The sequence below is a fragment of the Oncorhynchus kisutch genome, linkage group LG15 (assembly GCF_002021735.2).
Source record: "Oncorhynchus kisutch isolate 150728-3 linkage group LG15, Okis_V2, whole genome shotgun sequence".
In the NCBI taxonomy this organism is placed as follows: Eukaryota; Metazoa; Chordata; class Actinopteri; order Salmoniformes; family Salmonidae; genus Oncorhynchus; species Oncorhynchus kisutch.
Window position 1 is genome coordinate 73,798,584 of NC_034188.2, and position 23,379 is coordinate 73,821,962.

At 44.8% G+C, this 23,379-nt stretch overlaps 2 protein-coding genes across 4 annotated transcripts in view; one reads left to right on the forward strand and one right to left on the reverse strand.

Annotated features, from left to right (window-relative positions):
* Positions 1 to 210: 210 nt before the first annotated feature.
* Positions 211 to 23,002, reverse strand: LOC109905851 (26S proteasome non-ATPase regulatory subunit 2). Of its 2 annotated transcripts, none has more exons than XM_020503485.2 (20): positions 22,250 to 22,445; positions 21,305 to 21,361; positions 20,893 to 21,057; positions 20,210 to 20,331; positions 19,855 to 20,079; positions 15,679 to 15,837; positions 14,255 to 14,399; positions 8,123 to 8,183; positions 7,873 to 8,019; positions 4,288 to 4,394; positions 4,011 to 4,138; positions 3,736 to 3,823; positions 3,355 to 3,619; positions 3,069 to 3,214; positions 2,768 to 2,851; positions 2,459 to 2,627; positions 2,065 to 2,159; positions 1,831 to 1,957; positions 1,374 to 1,492; positions 211 to 1,072 (listed from the first exon to the last, which is right to left on the reverse strand). In XM_020503485.2, exons 1-20 carry the CDS (start codon positions 22,352 to 22,354, stop codon positions 890 to 892), a joined length of 2,697 nt encoding a protein of 898 aa, XP_020359074.1. In that variant the 5' UTR covers positions 22,355 to 22,445; the 3' UTR covers positions 211 to 889. The 2 variants fall into 2 exon arrangements, with proteins under 2 accessions (XP_020359074.1, XP_031646942.1); XM_031791082.1 differs by lacking the exon at positions 22,250 to 22,445 and adding an exon at positions 22,984 to 23,002 and having other exon boundaries at positions 212 to 1,072.
* prss59 (serine protease 59, putative) overlaps positions 22,573 to 23,379 on the forward strand; it is a 29,372-nt gene continuing 28,565 nt past the window's right edge. For both annotated transcript variants that reach the window (XM_020503484.2, XM_020503483.2), the window contains exons 1-2: positions 22,573 to 22,855; positions 23,002 to 23,192. In XM_020503484.2, coding sequence (XP_020359073.1) covers positions 22,661 to 22,855; positions 23,002 to 23,192 — 386 coding nt within the window. In that variant the 5' untranslated portion in view covers positions 22,573 to 22,660. The remainder of the gene's footprint in view (positions 22,856 to 23,001; positions 23,193 to 23,379) is intronic.

The following is a 23,379-nucleotide window of genomic DNA, read 5'->3' on the forward strand; positions in this document are numbered from 1 at the left end:
ATTTCAAATGTTCAATACATACCGCAACATCCAGCAAGTTAGTATTCAGAACCTCTGCTGCAGTGAGGGTTCATGACCAAATCTCACTTCAGTACCACTCCACTGCTCAGTTTCATTATTAGCCATCCAGATCTGCAAGCTGTGTTATGAAATGTATCTTTCAGAAACTTGTCCATCAGGTATAACAGACAAATTAGACAATTCCAACAAATGAGTTTAACTTTTATTTTAACCTTTTACAGTACTGTAACAAAACTGAATGATAAAGAGGACACATTTTCCATGCTCTAATTACAAAAAGGAGGTTGTCATGTGGGAAAGAGAAACCAGTTGTAGTATTGATGTGGACTGAGCTTATGTTGTTCATCACTAGTGCTGCATTTACACAGGCAGCCCAATTCTGTTTTTTTTCTTCCACTAAATTGGTCTTCAGACCAATCAGACCTGCTCTGAAAATGATCTGATTGGTCCCCAAAAAATCCTGTGAAAATGTAGCTTTGGAAGCTGAATGAGAAGCAGGGAGAGGCTGAACAGTTCCCTTCTGACAGCTGACCCTAGATCAGTTATATATTTGTGGAGCCTAAAAGAGCTGGTTTAATATATTTATGAGGAACTGATCATAGATCAGAACAAAGAGGAATCCAATCTAAATAGTGTGAATGAGGGGACAGTTTCCACTCCCTGCGCCGGTTAGTTTGACCACCCAGAACACAACCATACATTTTCACAGAGGCTGTTGACAAGAGAAAGAGGGGTAGGCCTTCCTGGCTCTTGTCAGACATGGAATAAAGTAGTAAAATACGAGGTCTAAAAGAGTCAGGGAGGGCTACCAACGAGAGACCGGTAAGGAGAGTAACGTGGGTACCAGGGGAGGACAATAGGGCACAATCTAGGCATCGTAGTTGGGGTTCTTGCGGAGGATGACAAAGCCCTCCAGGATTGGGGTGACGGGGAGATACTCCTCTGTGGCCAGCTCTGCCCTCTCTCCATGGGCCAGGAGCACCGGCGTGGTGTGGGTCTGGAAACCTGTGATGGCTTTGGGCTTCCCGGCCTGGCCAACTACGTCCACCGCCTATGGAACAATTACATTACATGAACCATGAGGTCGAGTCCACTCTACCATCTTATGGCATTACATCCTAATCTTGAGAGTAAAAAGCACTTGCACATGTACACGTTACTTTGCATTAGAGATGTTCAACCATAGAATGAAAAGAATCTCCAGCACATTTTACTTGCAAAGCATCGCGTCATATCGTGCTGGCATTTCGACCTTCATCACACCATCTAGGTTCATCCTTAACATTACATTTTAAATATGAAGCTAATCACACAGGCTCTTATTAAGAGCATAGCATGAGCAACAGGCTTACCTGTCCCACCCTGACGGACACGGGCAGCGGTCTCAGCTCCTCGTCGAAGGTGACCAGCATACGGGGCTGCATGGCAGCCACCAGGCCGTAGAGGACGTAGTGAGACTTCCCCAGGATTACTGGAGCACACACAGGAAACAGCGGCGGGCGATGTCAACACAAACAGCCAAATACTCAGACCCAGGTTAAGACATTCAGCAGACTTACTACCTGACATAAAATGAGGACAATGAAACAAGCTGGGCAAGGGCCAATGCCATTCAGGAGTTGAACAGATGCTAATTGTTTTCTATGTGGAATTTTCTAGCCATACATTGAAATTCAGTTCACTTCCTCAAATGACTCAACAGAAATAAACTTCACCCCAACCCTAAACACAAGGATGTGGAAAAAGGGAGGGTAGGGAGAGGCAAATAAAAGGAATGGTGAAGGTAGATTAATGAGGAAAAGGTCTCACTGTTCTTGACGTCGAGGAAGGAGACGAGGACAGTGAGTAGTCCTGCCACGGCCACCTGACTCATCAGCTGCCTGTCACTGTGGTACGGACACAGCGTCAATGTCCCTTTACCCAGGTGAGTCAGACCCTGTGGACATGGCACAGAGCAAGGGTTAGGAGACAGACACATACTCTCCCCCTCTCTCTAAACACACACGTTAGAGTGCCAGAGCGGCACCTCTTTTTGCTACCCACCTGTGCCAGTCGGACCATGAAGAGGTTGTTGGGGTCTTTGGCATGGTACTGAGCCAGCTGCCTCAGCATGGCAGCCAGGCGGGCATTGTTTGTTCCTGCGGACAGAGAGATGGAGCCGTGAGTCAGTGAGTTCTCATGGCAACCATCCACAGCTCGAGACACAGTCAGTGGAGAAGGTCTCATACTTTGATGTCATCTGGCACAGTGAATTCAGTTATATGTTATGTTATTTCCTATTCAAGGATGAGGAATAATTACAGGGGAACATTGTGATAACTTAGTGAGGCAAATCAATCTAACTTCTCAATATAATAATGAAGCCACTGACTGATTGGGTTCCAGACAGTAGGCACACAATAGAGCCCATTGCCCAGTAATGCCAGGGTCCACTCACCGCTGCCCACCATGCCCATGGCAAAGATGGAGTTGTGGGAAACCTCTGGGTCAGCATCGTGGGAGAACTTGCTGAGTGTGTCCAGGATGTTGAGGCGAGGATTCGACACGGAGATCAGGGCCAAGGCCAGAGGCACTGCACGCCTCAGAGTAGGCTCTCCATACCGCAACTAGGAGTGAGTGAGGTGAGAGAAGGAAGGCAAGACAACGGAGAGAAAGAGAAAAACAGACGTGGGATGGTTGGATCAAGTGAAAGAGACAGGGGCTAAATCAACCCCAAACATATTAACAAGTCTGAGGTTAGACTGACCAGGTGCCCAAATGCCCGTAGTGCCATCTCTGAGCCAATTTCTTCTCCCATGGCAATGAGTGCAATACCCAGGACAGCCACACCCTGGGAGGGGGAAGCAGAGAGCATATTAGTTCAATATCAAATCTCATTCAAACCACTCAGATTATATTTTGTCATTTAGCACCTTGCTCAAGGCCACCAACACATTTTTCACCTAGTCTGCTATGGGATTCAAACCAGCGACCTTTTGGGTTACTGGCCCAACGCTCTTAAATGCTAGGCTATCTGACAGTCCTTTATTAACAAAAGCCTGGCATACCTGGTGGGAGCCCATGTCGGCTGCACTCTCTTTCTTGTCTTTGTCCTTCTTATCCTTCTTGTCTTTTTCCTCCTCCTTTTCCTTGGCTTCATAGTGCTCACTGCAGATGTGGAGAAGCTGCTGCACCTTCAGTACGTTACCAGAACCTGGCATGGAGAGAAACAGATAAATATAGGATAAATATACAAGCCATTTCTTGTTAATCTCAATGAGATCACCGGTATAAATATATTATATATAAATCAAAAACAATTGGAGACAAAAATGGAGCTATGATGAGACTGACCTGCATAGGCACAGACATCCACCAGGGTGTTGGCGAAGCTGCGGAAGGGCTCAGGCACCACCTGCAGCGCTGCCAGGGTGGTCTCAATGGCCTCCCCTTTACCCAGGTGGTTGAGGCCCAGGCCCAGGGGCAGCCAGCGGGCGTATGTGTCTTTCAGCTCCAGCTCACTCTTCTCCATGATGGTCTGGACGATGGTGGAGGTGACATCACCATTACACGAGCCCACGGCAATCATACCGCAAGCTAGTGCCGTCACACCTGCCACCTGAGTGTGTGACAAGACACGTAACATGGGACTGTGAGCTGGGTTTAATGAGTGTGGATGTGTACTTGACTTAAACCCAGACAAACTTTGGAACTACACACACACACACACAGTACCTCCATGCTGGACTTGGAGTCTACCATGACAGGCAGCAGCAGAGAGAGGACATCCTCACGGTTTGAGCCAGCATACGCCAGGCCCAGGCTAAAGATAGAGGGAAAAGGTCAGGGGGACAAACCCTACCAAAAACAAGTACTTTTAACAGGCAGCGATTATACAGTGCTAAGAAAGGACTAAACAGACCTCAAAGGTCTTTAATGTGTAAGAGGTGACAGGCAGTAGCGGCTAGGGGTTGATTTGGGACCGAACACCCATTTCCATCTCTCCTTACCCAAAGATGGCTCCAATCCGCATGACGTTGCTGTTGTGGAGGACGTAGTCTGACAGCAGAGCCAGGGCAGGGTCACATTCGTTCCTAACCCCAGAGTTCACTATGCCACAAGCCAGGAGGGCCCCCGACTACAGAGAGAGAAAGGAGAGAAGAGAAAGAGAGGGGGAGAAATATCTACATTAATAGCATTTGTAAAGCTTTTCTGGGTGCTGTGAAGGTTGTGGTACGGAGGTTTTAATGCAGGGTGTTTGGTAAGAGGGTGAGTGTGTGCGCTGACCTTTATGTAGTCCTCTGAGGAGTAGAGGTATTTGTCTATCTGTGTCAGACCACCATCCACATCCCACAGCAGGATCATCCCCAGAGAGGCTGCAGCACTCAGCATACCTGGAGAGAAACACAGAATTAGCATCAACATTTACACAACAGCAATGTTATTTTTGTTATTCAAATAAAATTATATTTATCACATGTGCCGAATACAAAAGGTGTAGTAGACCTTACAGTGAAATTCTTACTTATGAGCCCCAAACCAAAAATGCAGATAAGAAATAAAAGTAACAAGTAATTAAAGAGCAGCAGCAAAATAACAATAGCCAGACTATATACAGGGGTGTACAGGTAGAGTCAATGTGCGGGGGCACCGGATCGTTAATACACTGCTCAAAAAAATAAAGGGAACACTTAAACAACACAATGTAACTCCAAGTCAATCACACTTCTGTGAAATCAAACTGTCCACTTATGAAGCAACACTGATTGACAATAAATTTCACATGCTGTTGTGCAAATGGAATAGACAACAGGTGGAAATTATAGGCAATTAGCAAGACACCCCCAATAAAGGAGTGGTTCTGCAGGTGGTGACCACAAACCACTTCTCAGTTCCTATGCTTCCTGGCTGATGTTTTGGTCACTTTTGAATGCTGGCAGGGCTTTCACTCTAGTGGTAGCATGAGACGGAGTCTACAACCCACACAAGTGGCTCAGGTAGTGCAGCTCATCCAGGATGGCACATCAATGCGAGCTGTGCCAAGAAGGTTTGCTGTGTCTGTCAGCGTAGTGTCCAGAGCACAGAGGCGCTACCAGGAGACAGGCCAGTACATCAGGAGACATGGAGGCCGTAGGAGGGTAAAAACCCAGCAGCAGGACCGCTACCTCCGCCTTTGTGCAAGGAGGAGCACTGCCAGAGCCCTGCAAAATGACCTCCAGCAGGCCACAAATGTGCATGTGTCTGCTCAAACGGTCAGAAATAGACTCCATGAGGGTGGTATGAGGGCCCGACGTCCACAGGTGGGGGTTGTGCTTACAGCCCAACAACGTGCAGGACGTTTGGCATTTGGCTTCCTGCTTTCATTTTAGCTTGTAAGCAGGAATCGGGAGGATAGAACTATGGTCAGATTAGACAAATGGAGGGCGAGCTTTGTATGCGTCTGTGGAGTAAGGTAGTTAAGAGCTATTTTCCTCTGGTTGCACAATTAACATGCCGATATAAATTTGGTAAAAATGGATTTAAGTTTCTCTGCATTAAAGTCCCCGGCTACTAGGAGCTCCGCCTCTGGGTGAGCATTTTTCTGCTTGCTTATGGCGGAATACAGCTCCTTGAATACTGTCTTAGTGCCAGCCTCTGACTGAGGTGGTATGTTAATACCTACGGAAAATACAGAAACTCTACCACACTACCTCAGGCGAGCAGTAGCTCGAGACGTCCTTAGATATCATGCACCAGCTCTTATTTACAAAACGACAGTCTGCCGCCCCTCGTCTTACCAGACCCTGCTGTTCTATCCTGTTGTTGCAGTGTATAACCAGCCAGCTGTATGTTGATAGTGTCGTCGTTCAACCACAACACCACGAAGCATAAGTTATTAGTTTTGAATGTCCCGTTGAGGTTTAATCTTATGCGTAGGTCATCTATTTTATTGTCCAAAGATTGCACGTTTGCTAGTAGAATGGAAGCAAGTGGGGGTTTATTCGATCGCCTACGAATTCTCAGCAGGCAGCCCGCTCTCCAGCCCCCTTTTCTCTGCCTCCCTTATACGCAAATCATGGGGATCTGGGCCTGTTCCCGAGAAAGCAGCATGTTTTCGGCGCCATTTTCACAATCCTCATGCTTGCAATTAAGGATTAGCAATGAAGGTGATACAGTGCCTTGCGAAAATATTCACTCCCCTTGGCATTTTTCCTATTTCGTTGCTTTACAACCTGGAATGAAAATAGATTTATGGGGGGTTTGTATCATTTGATTTACACCTACCACTTTGAAGATGCAAAATATTTTTTCTTGTAAAACAAATAACACAAAAAAACAGAACTTGAGCGTGCATTACTATTCACCCCCCCAAAGTCAATACTTTGTAGAGCCACCTTTTGCCGCAATTACAGCTGCAAGTCTCTTGGGGTATGTCTCTATAACCTTGGCACATCTAACCACTGGGATTTTTGCCCATTCTTCAAGGAAAACTGCTCCAGCTCCTTCAAGTTGGATGGGTTCCGCTGGTGTACAGCAATCTTTAAGTCATACCACAGATTCTCAATTGGATAGAGGTCTGAGCTTTGACTAGGCCATTTAAATGTTTCCCATTAAACCACTCAAGTGTTGCTTTAGCAGTATGCTTAGGGTCATTATCCTGCTGGAAGGTGAACCTCCGTCCCAGTCTCAAATCTCTGGAAGACTGAAACAGGTTTCCCCTCAAGAATTTCCCTGTATTTAGCACCATCCATCATTCCATCAATTCTGACCAGTTTCCCAGTCCCTGCCGATTAAAAATATCCCCACAGCATGATGCTGTCTCCACCATGCTTCACTGTGGGGATGGTGTGAGGTGTTGGGTTTGTGCCAGACATAGCGTTTTCCTTGATGGCCAAAAAGCTCAATTTTATTCTCATCTAACCAGAGTACCTTCTTCCCTATGTTTGGGGAGTCTCCCACATGCCTTTTGGCGAACTTAACATGTTTGCTGATTTTTTTCTGGTCACTCCTCCATAAAGCCCAGCTCTGTGGAGTGTTCGGCTTAAAGTGGTCCTATGGACAGATACGCCAATCTCCGCTGTAGAGCTTTGCAGCTCCTTCAGGTTTATCTTTGGACTCTTTGTTGCCTCTGATTAATATCCTCCTTGCCTGGTCTGTGAGTTTTGGTGGGCGGCCCTCTTTTGGCAGGTTTATTGTGGTGCCATATTCTTATAATGGATTTAAATGACGCTCCGTGGGATGTTCAAAGTTTCAGATTTTTTTTATAACCCAACCCTGATCTGTACTTCTTCACAACTGTGTCCCTGACCTGTTCGGAGAGCTCCTTGGTCTTCATGGTGCCGCTTGCTTGGTGGTGTTGCAGACTCTGGGGCCTTTCAGAACAAGTGTATATATACACTGAGATCATGTGACACTTGGTTAAATAAAGTCCACATGTGTGCAATCTAACTATGTGACTTCTGAAGGTAATTGGTGGCACCGGGGCTTCATAGCAAAGGGGGTGAATACATATGCACGCACCACTGTTCTTTTACATTTTTATTTATATCTTTCGAAACGGGAAGTGATTTTTTACATTTCACTTCACCAATTTGGACTATTTTGTGTATGTCCATTACATGAAATCCAAATAAAAATCCATTTAAATTACAGGTTTTAAAACAACAAAATAGGAAAAACGTCAAGAGGGGTGAATACTTTTGCAAGGCACTGTACATTAAGTTGCTGCTAAGAATCCTAGATTAATGAGCCTAGTACTCACTGTCGAACCACAAAACATGAAACATTTTCAGTCAAGCCCTAAAAAATGTGAACCATGAGCCTCAGAAAGGGATGTGAGGCTGTGTCTGTGTGTGTGTGTGTGTGGGGGGGGGGGGGGGGGGGGGTTCTCACCATGATCTTTGTTTTTGTACAGCCATTTGTTGCCATCATCTGTGAGCAGCTTGTCCTGTCCGAACCCTGCGTTGACGAAGCCGTTGACAAACGAGGATGCCAGGTTCATACGAGCAGAGTCCACCTGGGAACCACTTCCTCCAAACCCTGACAGACAGAAGATGGTGCGATGAGAGGGAGGATGAGGAAAGGTGTGTGATATAACATGACCAGGACAATTAGTGCCCTGCTGTAGTAAAGGACAACTCACTGTTGTTCTCTAGGTGGGTTTTGTAGATGTCATCTGGGACTTTGGGTTCCATGATGTCCAACTGTAAAGAAAGGGAACAGTGTGTTATTGGCTCGCATTCTCTTTCACTAACTGGTTTATTCACGAGACCAGCCAGCTGTTCATTATCCTCCAGCCTCATCTCTTCTCTCACTCTATGCACCATTATTCTCCCACCCTGACCCCACTCTTTCACGCTCCTCTTAGTACCTTCAAGTCTCCTCCATTTCCCCCTCTCAACAATATCAAATGGAGCACGGTCCTCTGACTCTTCTCTACACGTCAAATTCCTCTCTCCGTGGCCCTACTCTAAACACCTCCCCATCTCCAACATACACGCAGTCCCCACTGTCAGTCACACTCCATCCACTGACTTGAACAGTGACCCACTCATTAGTCCTGCTCCAATTGGATATAAGAGTGACGTCAACTTACCAACATTGACTTTCCCGAAGCGGATCCTCTATTTGGACCACCACCCAGGACAATGGATCTAATCATAGAAGCCGACCAAAAACAACAGTGCCGCAGAAGGGCCAGACGGAGCGGCCTCCTGGTCAAGCTACGTAGACGTGCACATCGCCCACCACTCGAGAATACTACTCGCCAATGTCCAGTCTCTTGACAACAAGGTAGACTAAATTCGAGCAAGGGTTGCCTTCCAGAGAGACATCAGAGATTGTAACATTGCTCTCTCGGGATATGTTGTCGGAATCGGTTCAGCCACCGGGCTTCTCCATATATCGGGCCGACAGAGAACCACCTCTCTGGGAAGTGGAAGGGTGGGGGTGTATGCTTCATGATTAACGACTCATGGTGTAATCATAACAACACACAGGACCTCAAGTCCTTCTGCTCACCTGACCTAGAATTCCATACAATCAAATGCCGCCATTTTACCTCAAGAGAACTCTTGTCAGTTATCGTCACAGCTGTGTACATTCCCCCTCAAGCAGACACCACGACGGCCCTCAAGGAACTTCACTGGACTCTATGTAAAATGGAAACCATATATCCGGAGGCTGCATTTATTGTAGCTGGGGATTTTAACAACAAGACTGTTACGGATACAAGTGTTACGGATACAGTTATCCTGTGTGTGTGTGTGTATCCTGTGTGTGTGTGTTTTTCTCTCCTTCTCCCCTCACAGGTGAGAATCATCACTTCCCAATCAGTCAACAATCAATCATCAATCAGAAGACACACCTCCTCCTATTTCCTACCCTATCACAGTTCCTTCCCCATGGTTTAAAAACCCCATCATTTGTTTGCTCTAGAGCTAGCTCAATCTCTCTGTAAATGCCATGTCTGTAGGTCTCTGTTTCACTCTCTCTTTGTCTTAAACCTCTCTTTTGTTTGAGCACCTCCATAGCACTTTGTCATCACCTGTGAGTATTGTTTTGGTTATGGTGTTTGTTTGTTGCTGGTGGGAAAAGGGGGAAACCAAGACAAGTCGCCCATGGGCATACACTACCCGTAGGTGAACTTTGTTAAATACACTAGTTAGAACTGGGCGGACCACCCACTGTATTTTTGGTTAGTTAGCTGTTGTTAAAATAGGCTAGTCTAGCTTAGGGGTGTTTTTATATATTTATTGTTTCTTTCCTTGGGTCCAGCTCAGCCCCTTTTCCTGCTCCCCCCATTACCGTGTGTTTATAAATAAACTTTGAGTTTGACGGTAGATTTCAGTTGTCCTGGTTATTTCGTTCACACTTTTACTTTGTCACAATTATAATTTGCATGAGTTATATTACGGGTCTCATTACCATCCCCCTAGACTGTCGGGCCAAAAGGGATTCGTAACAAAGACTATCTAAATTTTATCAGCATATTGATCGTAGTACTCGCGGGGGTAACACACTCGACCACAGCAACTAACTTCCGCGATGCATACAAAGCCCTCCCTTCGGCAAGTCCGACAACGACGCAATCTTGCTTCTACCGTCCTATAGGCAGAAATTCAAAACAGGATGTACCAGTGACGAGAACCACTCAACGCTGGTCTGACCAATCGGAATCCACGCTTCAAGATTGTTTTGATCACGTGGACTGGGATATGTTCTGGTCCGCCGCCGAGAACAACATTATCTATACGTTGAATCTGAGTGAGTTTATAAGGAAGTGCATTGGAGATGTTGTACCCACTGTGACTTAAAACCTACGTTAATCAGAAACTGTGAATGGATGGCGGCATTCGCACAAAACTGAAAGAGCGAACCCCTGCATTTAAACATGGAAAGAGGTCTGGGAATATGTCTGAATGTAAACAGTGTAGTTATTTCCTCTGCAAGGCAATCCAACAAGCGAAATGTCGGTACAGAGACAAAGTGGAGTCGCAATTCAACGGCTCAGACATGAGACGTATGTGGCAGGGTCTACAGGAAATCCCAGACTGCAAAAAGAAATCTAGCCACGTCACAGACATCGACGTCACGCTTCTAAACACCTTCTTTGACCGCTTTGTCTTTACGGACATATTCAATCACTCCCTATCCCAGTCAGCTGTCCACACCGGCTTCAAGATGACCACCATTGTTCCTGTACCCAAGAAGGCAAAGATAACTAAATGACTACCGCCCCATAGCACTCACCTGTCATCATGAAGTGCTTTGCGAGACAAGTCAAGGATCATGTCACCTCCACTTTACCGGTCACCCTTGACCCACTTCAGTTTGCATACCACCCCAACAGGTCCACAGACAATGCAATCCCCATCTCACTGCACACCGCCCTATCCCATCTCGACAAGAGGAATACCTATGCAAGAATGCTGTTCAGTCTACAGCTCAGCAATCAACAACATAGTAACCTCCAAGCTCATCATCAAGCTGGAGACCCAGGGTCTCAACCCCATCCTGTGAAATTAGGTCCTGGGCTTTGACGGGTCACCCCCAGGTGGTGATAGGAAACAACATCTCCACTTCGCTGACCCTCAACACTGGGGCCCCACAAGGGTGCGTGCTCAGCCCCCTCCTGTACTCCCTGTTCACCCATGACTGTGTGGCCCTGCACGCCGTCAACTCAAATTATCAAGTTGGCAGACGACACTACAGTAGTGGGCTTGATTACCAACAACGACTAGACAGCCTACAGGGAGGTGAGGGCACTCGGAGTGTGGTATCAGGAAAACAACCTCACTCAACGTCAACAAAACAAAGGAGATGATCGTGGACTTCAGGAAACAGCAGAGGGAGTACCTCCCTATCCACCATGAAGGGACAGCAGTGGAGAAGGTGGAAAGTTTCAGTTCCTTGGTGTACACATCACGGACAAACTGAAATGGTCCACCCACACAAACAGTGTGGTGAAGGCGGCGCAATAGCGCCCCTTCAACCTCAAGAGGCTGACGAAATTTGGCTTGTCACCAAAAACCCTGACAAACTTTTACAGATGCACAATCGAGAGCAACCTGTCGGGCTGTATCACAGCCTGGTATGGCAACTGCACCTCTCTCAACCGCAAAGCTCTCAAGAGGGTGGTGCAGTCTGCACAATGCATCACCGGGGGGAAAACTACCTGCCCTCCATGATACCTACAGCACCAGATGTCACAGGAAGGCCAAAAAGATCAAGGACAACAACTACCTGGGCCACTGCCTGTTCACACCACTACCATCCAGAGGGCAAGGTCAGTACAGGTGCATCAAAGCTGGGACCAAGAGACTGAAAAACAGCTTCTATCTCAAGGCCAGACTGTTAAACAGCCACCACTAAACTCAGAGGCTGCTGCCTACATTGAGACTCAATCACTCTTCACTTAAAACAATGCCACTTTAATGTTTACATATCTTACATTACTCATATCATATGTATATACTGTATTTTATACTATCTATTACACCTTGCTTATGTCGCTCGGCCATCGCTCGTCCATATACACTGCTCAAAAAAATAAAGGGAACACTAAAATAACACATCCTAGATCTGAATGAATGAAGTATTCTTATTAAATACTTTTCTTTACATAGTTGAATGTGCTGACAACAAAATCACAAATTATCAATGAATATCAAATTTATCAACCCATGGAGGTCTGGATTTGGAGTCACACTCAAAATTAAAGTGGAAAACCACACTACAGGCTGATCCAACTTTGATGTAATGTCCTTAAAACAAGTCAAAATGAGGCTCAGTAGTGTGTGTGTGGCCTCCACGTGCCTGTATGACCTCCCTACAATGCCTGGGCATGTAGGTGGCGGATGGTCTCCTGAGGGATCTCCTCCCAGACCTGGACTAAAGCATCCGCCAAATCCTGGACAGTCTGTGGTGCAACGTGGCGTTGGTGGATGGAGCGAGACATGATGTCCCAGATGTACTCAATTGGATTCAGGTCTGGGGAACGGGCGGGCCAGTCCATAGCATCAATGCCTTCCTCTTGTAGGAACTGCTGACACACTCCAGCCACATGAGGTCTAGCATTGTCTTGCATTAGGAGGAAGCCAGGGCCAACCACACCAGCATATGGTCTCACAAGGGGTCTGAGGATCTCATCTCGGTACCTAATGGCAGTCAGGCTACCTCTGGCGAGCACATGGAGGGCTGTGCGGCCCCCCAAAGAAATGCCAACCCACACCATGACTGACCCACCGCCAAACCGGTCATGCTGGAGGCAGCAGAATGTTCTCCACGGCGTCTCCAGACTGTCACGTGCTCAGTGTGAACCTGCTTTCATCTGTGAAGAGCACAGGGCGCCAGAGGCGAATTTGCCAATCTTAGTGTTCTCTGGCAAACGCCAAACGTCCTGCACGGTGTTGGGCTGTAAGCACAACCCCCACCTGTGGACGTCGGGCCCTCATACCACCCTCATGGAGTCTGTTTCTGACTGTTTGAGTAGACACATGCACATTTGTGGCCTGCTGGAGGTCATTTTGCAGGGCTCTGGCAGTGCTCCTCCTTGCACAAAGGCGGAGGTAGCGGTCCTGCTGCTGGGTTGTTGCCCTCCTACGGCCTCCTCCACGTCTCATGATGTACTGGCCTGTCTCCTGGTAGCGCCTCTGTGCTCTGGACACTACGCTGACAGACACAGCAAACCTTCTTGGCACAGCTCGCATTGATGTGCCATCCTGGATGAGCTGCACTACCTGAGCCACTTGTGTGGGTTGTAGACTCCGTCTCATGCTACCACTAGAGTGAAAGCACCGCCAGCATTCAAAAGTGACCAAAACATCAGCCAGGAAGCATAGGAACTGAGAAGTGGTTTGTGGTCACCACCTGCAGAACCACTCCTTTATTGGGGGTGTCTTGCTAATTGCCTATAATTTCCACCTGTTGTCTATTCCATTTGCACAACAGCATGTGACATTTATAGTCAATCATAAGTGGACAGTTTGATTTCACAGAAGTGTGATTGACTTGGAGTTACATTGTGTTGTTTAAGTGTTCCCTTTATTTTTTTGAGAAGTGTATTTATATGTACATATTCTCATTCACCCGAATTGCAAAAATCGCTGAAGTTGGAGACTTATCTCCCTCACCAACTTCAAACATCTGCTATCTGAGCAGCTAACCGATCGCTGCAGCTGTACATAGTCTATCGGTAAATAGCCCACCTATTTTTACCTACCTCATCCCCATACTGTTTTTATTCATTTTATTTTCTGCTCTTTTGCACACCAATATCTCTACCTGTACATGACCATCTGATCATTTATCACTCCAGTGTTAATCTGCAAAATTGTAATTATTCGCTTACCTCCTCATGCCTTTTGCACACAATGTATATAGACTCTCCTTTTTTCTACTGTATTATTGACTTGTTAATTGTTTACTCCATGTGTAACTCTGTGTTGTCTGTTCACACTGCTATGCTTTATCTTGGCCAGGTCGCAGTTGCAAATGAGAACTTCTTCTCAACTAGCCTACCTGGTTAAATAAAGGTGAAATAAAAATAATAATAAATAAAAAAAACTTGTGTGTATTAGATAGTTGGGGAATTGTTAGATTACTTGTTAGATATTACTGCACTGTCGGAAGCACAAGCATTTCGCTTCACTCGCATTAACATCTGCTAACCATGTGTGCGTGACCAATAAAATTGTATTTGATTTGAAACAGTTTCACTCTTCCAACCCCATCCCCTTTTTAGTCTACCCTCTCTCACCCTCCCTCTCCTTACCTCTCGGGCCAGGGCGAGGAAATTGCTGTTGAGCTGGACGTTGGACATGATCTCCGTCAGGTCCTCGTAGTCCTCCACGTCCTCGTTGAGCTCCAGGAACATGCCGTGTCGTCCCAACATGAAGGCCATCTCCTTCTGGATCACGCTACAGGAAACACCCAATAAACGGTCAGCTCATCATTAACTATGGAAAACACTGCTGAATGATTGTCAGTTGAAAATATGAATAAATACGGAACTGCCAAAATAAAGGAAACATCGACATAGTGTCTTAATAGGGCGTTGAGCCACCACGAGCTGCCAGAACAGCTTCAATGTGCCTAGGCATAGATCTTCCAAGTGTCTGGAACACTATTGGAGGGATGAGACACCATTCTTCCATGAGAAATTCCATAATTTGGTGTTTTGTTGATGGCGGTGGAAAACGCTCTCTCAGGCACCGCTCCAGAATTACCCATAAGTGTTCAACTGGATTGAGATATGGTGACGAAGACACACACCCCTTTAAACCCCCTATCTTTTAAAGTCTCAGATCTCTTCTAGCCATGGTAGATTATGGGCAACCCTAAGCATGATGAGATGTTTTAATAGCTTAATCCCCTAGAGTCGATTGAGAAATCTAAGCAACATAATAAAAAAAAATCCCCATAAAAATCTGTCAGTTTAAGAGATGTGTTATTACTTCTCCATTAGCTGGGTCTCAATCCACTGCATCCGCTGATGTTGCACTTCTGCATCTACGGTGAAAGGTGGCAGACCGAGAGCAGTGTCTGCCAGACCATGAGACATCCCAAAAATCGACTGTAGCATCTGAACAGTTTGATGGGTCTGCAACCACTATGGAATGTGAAGAATCTCACAAACACGATGGTGTTGTCAGTTTTGCTCTAGGACCCCCACGAGCAGCTTGGGAGTTGTTTGAAGGTAACCGGTACCGGTTTTAAAACATTTAAGTATGCATGTATGTATGAAGGTAGTTTCGTGCCTAGACAAAAAAAGGTTAAATATGTGTAAAAAAATTATCATCTTTCCTGAGCTTTTTTATATCTCCTAGATACAAGACAAATACTTCAAAACCTTGTTAGTCTTTACCATTTATAAATGTGTTATTCAAAGTTTCCCTGCTCTAAAGGAATAAAGAGAAAATTCAATATTCTATTTAAAAAAAAAATATTCTCACTATCTAGGATCCTAAAATTCTAAATCAAATAGCTAAATGATTTATAGTATGACCGACGTAATACACCTCCATGTAAGCTTAGACTTTTAAGAATGAATTAACTCTTGCACCGCACCTGTTTTCAATATACTTTGTATCCCTCATTTACTCAAGTGTTTCCTTCATTTTAGCAGTAGCACTTTTATTGAAAGTGTTGCTGTGAGATAATTCAGCAAGAGAGAATGAAGTGAATGTGTGTCATTACATGTCTTTGCAGGAGGTGAAGATGTTCTCCACCAGTTCCACATCATTGAGCATCAGGGCCAGCCTCAGGGCCTCTGGGTAACGGTTAAACTTCCTGAAGATGTTCAGGGAACACTTTAACAGGGCAGAGTTCTCTGGCTCAGGGACATAGCTCACACAGCTGCAATGGAGGGAGAGAGAAGGAGAGAGGAATGGCAGAGGGGTTTAGGATTACTGAAGAGAGGAACTTCCTTTTGTCTCTTCAGGCTGCTGTTAGCACACTACAAGTGCATTGAGGCAGAAGCAGAATGTGGTACAGGTGTTTGAACGCGTGTGTGTGTGTGAGTGAGTGAAGGTACAGTTGAAGTGGGAAGTTTACATACACTTAGGTTGGAGTCATTAAAACGTGTTTTTCAACCACTCCACAAATGTTAAACTATAGTTTTGGCAAGTCGGTTAGGACATCTACTTAGTGCATGACAAGAAGTTTTACAACAATTGTTTACAAACAAATTTCACTATCACAATTCTAGTGGGTCACAAGTTTACATACACTAAGTAGACTATGCCACTAAACAGCTTGGAACATTCCAGAAAATGGCGTTAGAAGCTTCTGATAGGCTAATTGACATCATTTGAGTCAATTGGAGGTGTACCTGTGGATGTATTTCAAGGCCTTCCTTCAAACTCAGTGCCTCTTTTCTTGACATCATGGGAAAATCAAAAGAAAACAGCCAAGACCTCAGAAAAAAAAAAAAGTGTTAACCTCCACAAGTCTGGTTCATCCTTGGGAGCAATTTCAAAACACCTGAAGGTACCACGTTCATCTGTACAAACCATAGTACGCAAGTATAAACACCATGGGACCACGCAGCCATCATACCACTCAGGAAGGAGACGCGTTCTGCCTCCTAGAGATGAACGTACTTTGGTGCAAAAAGTGCAAAGCAATCCCAGAACAACAGCAAAGGACCTTGTGAAGATGCTGGAGGAAACAGGTACAAAAGTATATATATATCCACAGTAAAACGAGTCCTATATCAACATAACCTGAAAGGCCGCTCAGCAAGGAAGAAGCCACTGCTCCAAAACTGCCATTAAAAAGCCAGACTACGGTCTGCAACTGCACATGGGTACAAAGATCATACTTTTTGGAGAAATGTCCTCTGTTCTGAAGAAACAAAAATATAACTGTTTGGCCATAATGACCATCATTATGTTTGGAGGAAAAAGGTGGAGGCTTGCAGCCAAAGAACACCATCCCAACCATGAAGCACAGGGGTGGCAGCATCAGGTTGTGGGGGTGCCTTGATGCAGGAGGGACGGGTGCACTTCACAAAATAGATGGCATCATGAGGGAGGGGAAAATTGTGGATATATTGAAGAAACATATCAAGACATCAGTCAGGAAGTTATAAAGCTTGGTCGCAAATGGACAATGACCCGAAGCAGACTTCCAAAGTTGAGGCAAAATGGCTTAAGGACAGCAAAGTCCAGGTATTGGAGTGGCCATCCACAAAGCCCTGACCTCAATCCTATAGAAGATTTGTGGGCAGAACTGAAAAAGCATATGCGAGCAAGGAGGCCTACAAACATGACTCAGTTCCACCAGCTCTGTCAGGAGGAATGGGCCAAAATTAACCCAACTTTATTGTGGGAAGCTTGTGGAAGGCTACCCGAAACGTTTGACCCAAGTTAAACAATTTAAAAGGCAATGCTACCAAATACTAATTGAGTGTACAGTCGTGGCCAAAAGTTGAGAATGACACAAATATTAATTTTCACAAAGTCTGCTGCCTCAGTTTATATGATGGCAATTTGCATATACTCCAGAATGTTATGAAGAGTGATCAGAGGAATTGCAATTAATTTCAAAGTCCCTCTTTGCCATGCAAATGAACTGAATCCCCCAAAAAAACATTTCCACTGCATTTCAGCCCTGCCACTAAAGGACCAGCTGACATCAATGTCAGTGATTCTCTCATTAGCACAGGTGTGAGTGTTGACGAGGACAAGGCTGGAGATCAATCTGTCATGCTGATTGAGTTTGAATAACAGACTGGAAGCTTCAAAAGGAGGGTGGTGCTTGGAATCATTGTTCTTCCTTTGTCAACCGTGGTTACCTGCAAGGAAACACGTGCCGTCGTCATCGCTTTGCACAAAAAGGGCTTCACAGGCAAGGATATTGCTGCCAGTAAGATTGCACCTAAATCAACCATTTATCGGATCATCAAGAACTTCAAGGAGAGTGGTTCAATTGTTGTGAAGGCGGCTTCAGGGCGCCCAAGAAAGTCCAGCAAGCGCCAGGACCGTCTCCTAAAGTTGATTCAGCTGCGGGATCGGGGCACCACCAGTACAGAGCTTGCTCAGGAACGGCAGCAGGCAGGTGTGAGTGCATCTGCACGCAGTGTGAGAAAGACTTTTTGAGGATGGCATGATGTCAAGAAGGGCAGCAAAGATGCCACTCTCCAGGAAAAACATCAGGGACAGACTGATATTCTGGAAAGGGTACAGTGATTGGACTGCTGAGGACTGGGGTAAAGTAATGTTCTCTGATGAATCCCCTTTCCGATTGTTTGGGGCATCTGGAAAAAAAGCTTGTCCGGAGAAGACCAGGTGAGAGCTACCATCAGTCCTGTGTCATGCCAACAGTAAAGCATCCTGAGACCATTCATGTGTGGGGTTGCTTCTCAGCCAAGGGAGTGGGCTCACTCACAATTTTGCCTAAGAACACAACCATGAATAAAGAAGGGTACCAACATCCTTCGAGAGCAACTTCTCCCAACCATCCAGGAACAGTTTGGTGATGAACAATGCCTTTTCCAGCATGACGGAGCACCTTGCCATAAGGCAAAAGTGATAACTAAGTGGCCCGGGGAACAAAACAGATATTTTGGGTCTATGGCCAGGAAACTCCCCAGACCGTAATCCTATTGAGAATGTGTGGTCAATCCTCAAGAGACAAACAAAATCCCACAAATTCTGAAAAACTCCAAGCATTGATTATGCAAGACTTGGCTGCCATCAGTCAGGATGTGGCCCACCTTATACCACCCACCACTGCGACCTGTATGCTCTAGTCGGCTGGCCCTCGCTACATATTCGTCGCCAGATCCCCTGGCTCCAGGTCATCTACAAGTCCATGCTAGGTAAAGCTCCGCCTTATCTCAGTTCACTGGTCACGATGGCAACACCCACCCGTAGCATGCGCTCCAGCAGGTGTATCTCACTGATCATCCCTAAAGCCAACACCTCATTTGGCCGCCTTTCCTTCCAGTTCTCTGCTGCATGTGACTGAAAGGAATTGCAAAAATCATTGAAGTTGGAGACTTCTCTCCCACAAACTTTAAACACCCAATTTACCTTCCTCATCCCATACGGTTTTTATTTATTTACTTTTCGGCTCTTTTGCACACCAGTATTTCTACCTGCACATGACCATCTGATCATTTATCACTCCAGTGTTAATCTGCAAAATTGTAATTATTCGCTTACCTCCTCATGCCTTTTGCACACAATGTATATAGACTCTTTTTTTCTACTGTGTTATTGACTTGTTTATTGTTTACTCCATGTGTAACTCTGTGTTGTCGGTTCACACTGCTATGCTTTATCTTGACCAGGTCGCAGTTGTAAATAAGAACTTGTTCTCAACTAGCCTACCTGGTTAAATAAAGGTAAAATAAAAAACCAAATAAATAAATAAAGAAGTTAATTGACAGCATGCCAGGGCGGATTGCAGAGGTTTTGAAAAAGAAGGGTCAATACAAATATTTGACTCTTTGCATCAACTTCATGTAATTGTCAATAAAAGTCTGACACTTATGAAATGCTTGTAATTATACTTCAGTAACATCTACATCTAAAGACACTGAAGCAGCAAACTTTGTAGAAATTAATATTTGTCATTCGCAATTTTGCCCACAACTGTATGTAAACTTCTGACCCACCAGGCATGTGATGAAATAAATAAAAGCTGAACTAAAACATTCACTAGTATTATTCTGACATTTCACATTCTTAAAATAAAGTGGTGATCCTAACTGACCGAAGATAGGCAATTTTTACGAGGATTAAATGTTAGGAATTGTGAAAAACTGAGTTTAAATGTATTTGGCTAAAGTGTATGTAAACTTCAGACTTCAACTGTACATATGTTTGCCCCTCATGTGGTAAGGAGTGTGTGTTGTCCACTCACCTGGTGAGGTAGAGGCAGACCTTGGCATATGCATTGTCATCTATATAGAGCTCCAGCATATCTAGTCTCTCAATCTCCATCAACAGGTCACAGGCCTCGTGCTCAGCGTTGTGAGCCATGTTGTAGGGCACAATCTCCTTCACAAGCTTTAGCAGAGTCTCCTGTTGCGTCTTATCACTCTCCTCAACCTCCTGCCACTCTTTGGCCACCTCGCCTGCCAGGTGCCTAAACACATAGCAGAGTTTGGGTCATTTTTACTTAGTCTACCATTGTTAAAGCATGACTAAGTGAAAATTCTACTTAAGTAGAAGGTAGGATTCCCCCTGTATGCATTGTTAGCCGTCCTGTATCCTACCTAACGTATTCATGACCCCAGGACGCCAGCTCCTCCTGGGAGCCCAGCAGACGGTATTTCAGACACTCTCGCTCCCCACTCATTGTCATGGCCAAGACCGACACCACGTCCGCACAGAAACTCTGCAAAACAAAACAGACAAGAGTTAGCTGGACGTTTCTATAATGACAGTTACGATGGGTCCTTCTGAACATGAATCCCTAGTGCCATCTAGATCTGAAATGTCCAATATACTAGTTATGTATCATTGTTACATTTTCCGTATCTCCAGTAACATTGCAAAAATAAATCCATCACGATTTTGTGGTTATAAAGTAAAAGCAACAAAAAAAAACATGAGCTAGCGCACACCCAGAGAAAATGACTTTATGTAGAGGTGCTGCCTATAGGGATGGCAAGACTTTATTGCTTCCCTTCCCTGTCTGCTTTTACTCACACTAATTTATTGGGTAAATCACCAACATTTTGGCATTACTGTGCCAGCTTCAGGGTCCCTGAAGAAGGCACAGTGATGCCACCCTGAAGGAACAGTGAATCCGAAACGTTGGTGATTTACCCAATAAAGTACTGGGAGTAAAAGCAGACAGGGAAAGGAAGCAATAAAGTCTTGCCATCCCTATCTCCTGTTTTCCCGACTGTCACAGTTATCCATTTAGCAAGGACATAGCCATCGGTATTCCCACCTTGTTCTCGCCAGGCGCCATGCCCTCATAGATCTCTTTGAGCTTGCCATAGTGTGGCCGCAGGAACTTCAGGGGCTTAGGCACAGAGGTCATGGAGGTGGTGGAAGAGCGGATCTGCCTGCGCAGCTCCTCTAGAGCAGGCCGGTATAGAGACGTGTCCGTCTCCTGTGGATGGGTGTTTGAGAGAGAGAAAGGGGGTGGGGAGGTGTACATTGCATAAGTACAAAGAATGTTGTTTTATATGGATAATCACCAAAGACTTGCAGTGTGTGTAAATGACTGACTCTCCATACTAACACCTTATATACAGTAAAAAAATATATTTGAAAAGAATATAAAGAGCTATAGTCCCAGAATGTCCAAAGCAAAACCAGACTTGAGGTTTGGCAGTCCTTGTGGTAGTGGTACTCACACCAAGCCTCTCCACCATCATCTCCAGCTCTTCTTGCAGCTGTTTGTCCTCATCAGACTGGAGAGAAATGAAAGGAACTGACATTACAGTATGACAGATTCAACATGGGAAATTATAAAAAACGAACCCTGCACAGTAAACAAAGAACAATGTGTGTTCCAACAGGAACCTAAAGCAATGAAAAGCTCTGCAATTTGCTAACTGATAAATATTGGAGCATTCTGTCATACACCGGTCCTATACCATTGGCATTGTCGACGGATGGAAGGGTTCCCCTGATAACTAGCTATATCCAACGTTGCCGGTCTGAAATTGGCTAATGTACTGTACTCGATAATACGTTTACAAACCCATTTATGTAAATAGCTAGCTAAACAAACCACACGTAATAACTATACCCACCTCGCAATCAAACATCACTGATCATAACACATATAGGTATCTAGTTACTCTCAACAAGAAAATCTGATAACGACAGGCAGGTTAATTTACTGCAGTTGCAAAGTCACTAGCTGTATTGTAACAACATTAGCGAGTGGTTTACAAAGCAACACTAACGTCATTTAGATAGTTAACGTTACGTTATTGTAACTTGGCTACATAACTACTTAGCAAACTTTTAGTTTATCTATCGGTAGTTCATTTCTGGCCTGTCATTAGCAATTGTTAGCTAGCACAGCCAACTACCGGCTTTGCTAACGTTAACTAGATGAATACGTTTTTTTAATAACTCGCTTTCAGTCGGAAACAATAATCTTAATTGTTGGCACCTGGTACATAGCCAGCCATGACATACTTTTCATTAAAGGAGACTCAAACAGTTATTATTTTGAATGACAACGCTTTCGGCCTGTTCAACCATGTCAACCAGGCAGTGAGTGACTCAGGCAAAAACGCTGCTCTGCTTCCCTTGTTCAAGATGTTTAGAAAAGTGGCACAAATCACCAGTTCTTGCTCTTCTTTTTTATCCTTGTCCTTCCCTGTGGGCTTAATCTCCTTTTCCTCTGTCTTTTCGGACTGCTTTTTCTCTTTCTTTTTTGCGTCCTCCATGGTTGCTGTTTTACGAAATTCGGCTACGGATAAACTGAAGAACAGGAGACTTCCTCTCTTCAGAACCGTGGAAGTTTGCTGACATCGATAGTGTTCTACCGCCACCTGCTATGCGGGAATAATATTGCACCAATCCCCACTCTTAACCCCACGACGATAGATGGCAGCACTTAGTATATCCAAAGTTGGCACATACACAAATAAGAAAAAAACATTCACATGATCACGTAAACAAATATCACGTGTCTTTCTATTTCCAAAAGAGTACTATGATCTTTCCTTGTTAGTTTTTCCAAGCCCGTCAACATGGCTTTTCAAGCGCTCATAGTTTTTACTTTAGCATGTCTGTGTGTCCCTTGTTACGGTAACAGAAAATTCATAGAAATAGATACATTTTCTAATGATGTGCAGAAGGGAAATGGCAAACCTGTCTTTCAGGAGCAATGGATTACGCAAAAACTGGACCACTTCAACGGTGCAGACAGTCGAGTGTGGAATCAAGTAAGTTCTGACATTGTATTATATTCTTATTCGCACTGCAGTATATGGATATATCAGTTACCTGTTAGTTTTTCTGTCTACTGTCTAGGCGTGATCAAGTCTGTTAGTTCATACATAATACAACATACCGTTTATTACATTTCCAGAAATTCCTTGTAACTGAGACGCACTACCGAGCTGGAGGACCGGTGTTTTTGATGATCGGCGGAGAAGGTCCAATCAACGCCGGGTGGATGGCCATGAACCCTGGGTCGGCCTGGCTTACTTATGCCAAGAAGCTCGGCGCCCTCTGCCTTATGGTAGAGCATCGTTTCTACGGCGACAGTCGTCCCACAGTGTAAGTTTTTTAAATATACAGTATCAGTCAAAAGTTTGGACACCTACTCATTCAAGTGTTTTTCTTTATTTTTTACTATTTTCTACATTATAAAATATAATAGTTAAGTCATCAAAACTATGAAATAACACACATGGAATCATGTAGTAACCAAACAAGTGTTAAACAAATCAAAATATATTTTAGA

What these genes read in the sequence shown, in the direction of transcription:
- LOC109905851 (XM_020503485.2), bottom strand. Translation starts at nt 22,354, where the DNA reads ATGGAGGACGCAAAAAAGAAAGAGAAAAAGCAGTCCGAAAAGACAGAG. An exon ending in GTCTGCCTCTACCTCACCAG is followed by an intron (nt 15,838 to 19,854) that starts GTGAGTGGACAA and finishes CCTCCATTGCAG; the next exon opens with CTGTGTGAGCTATGTCCCTG. An exon ending in TTCACCTCCTGCAAAGACAT is followed by an intron (nt 14,400 to 15,678) that starts GTAATGACACAC and finishes TGTTTCCTGTAG; the next exon opens with CGTGATCCAGAAGGAGATGG.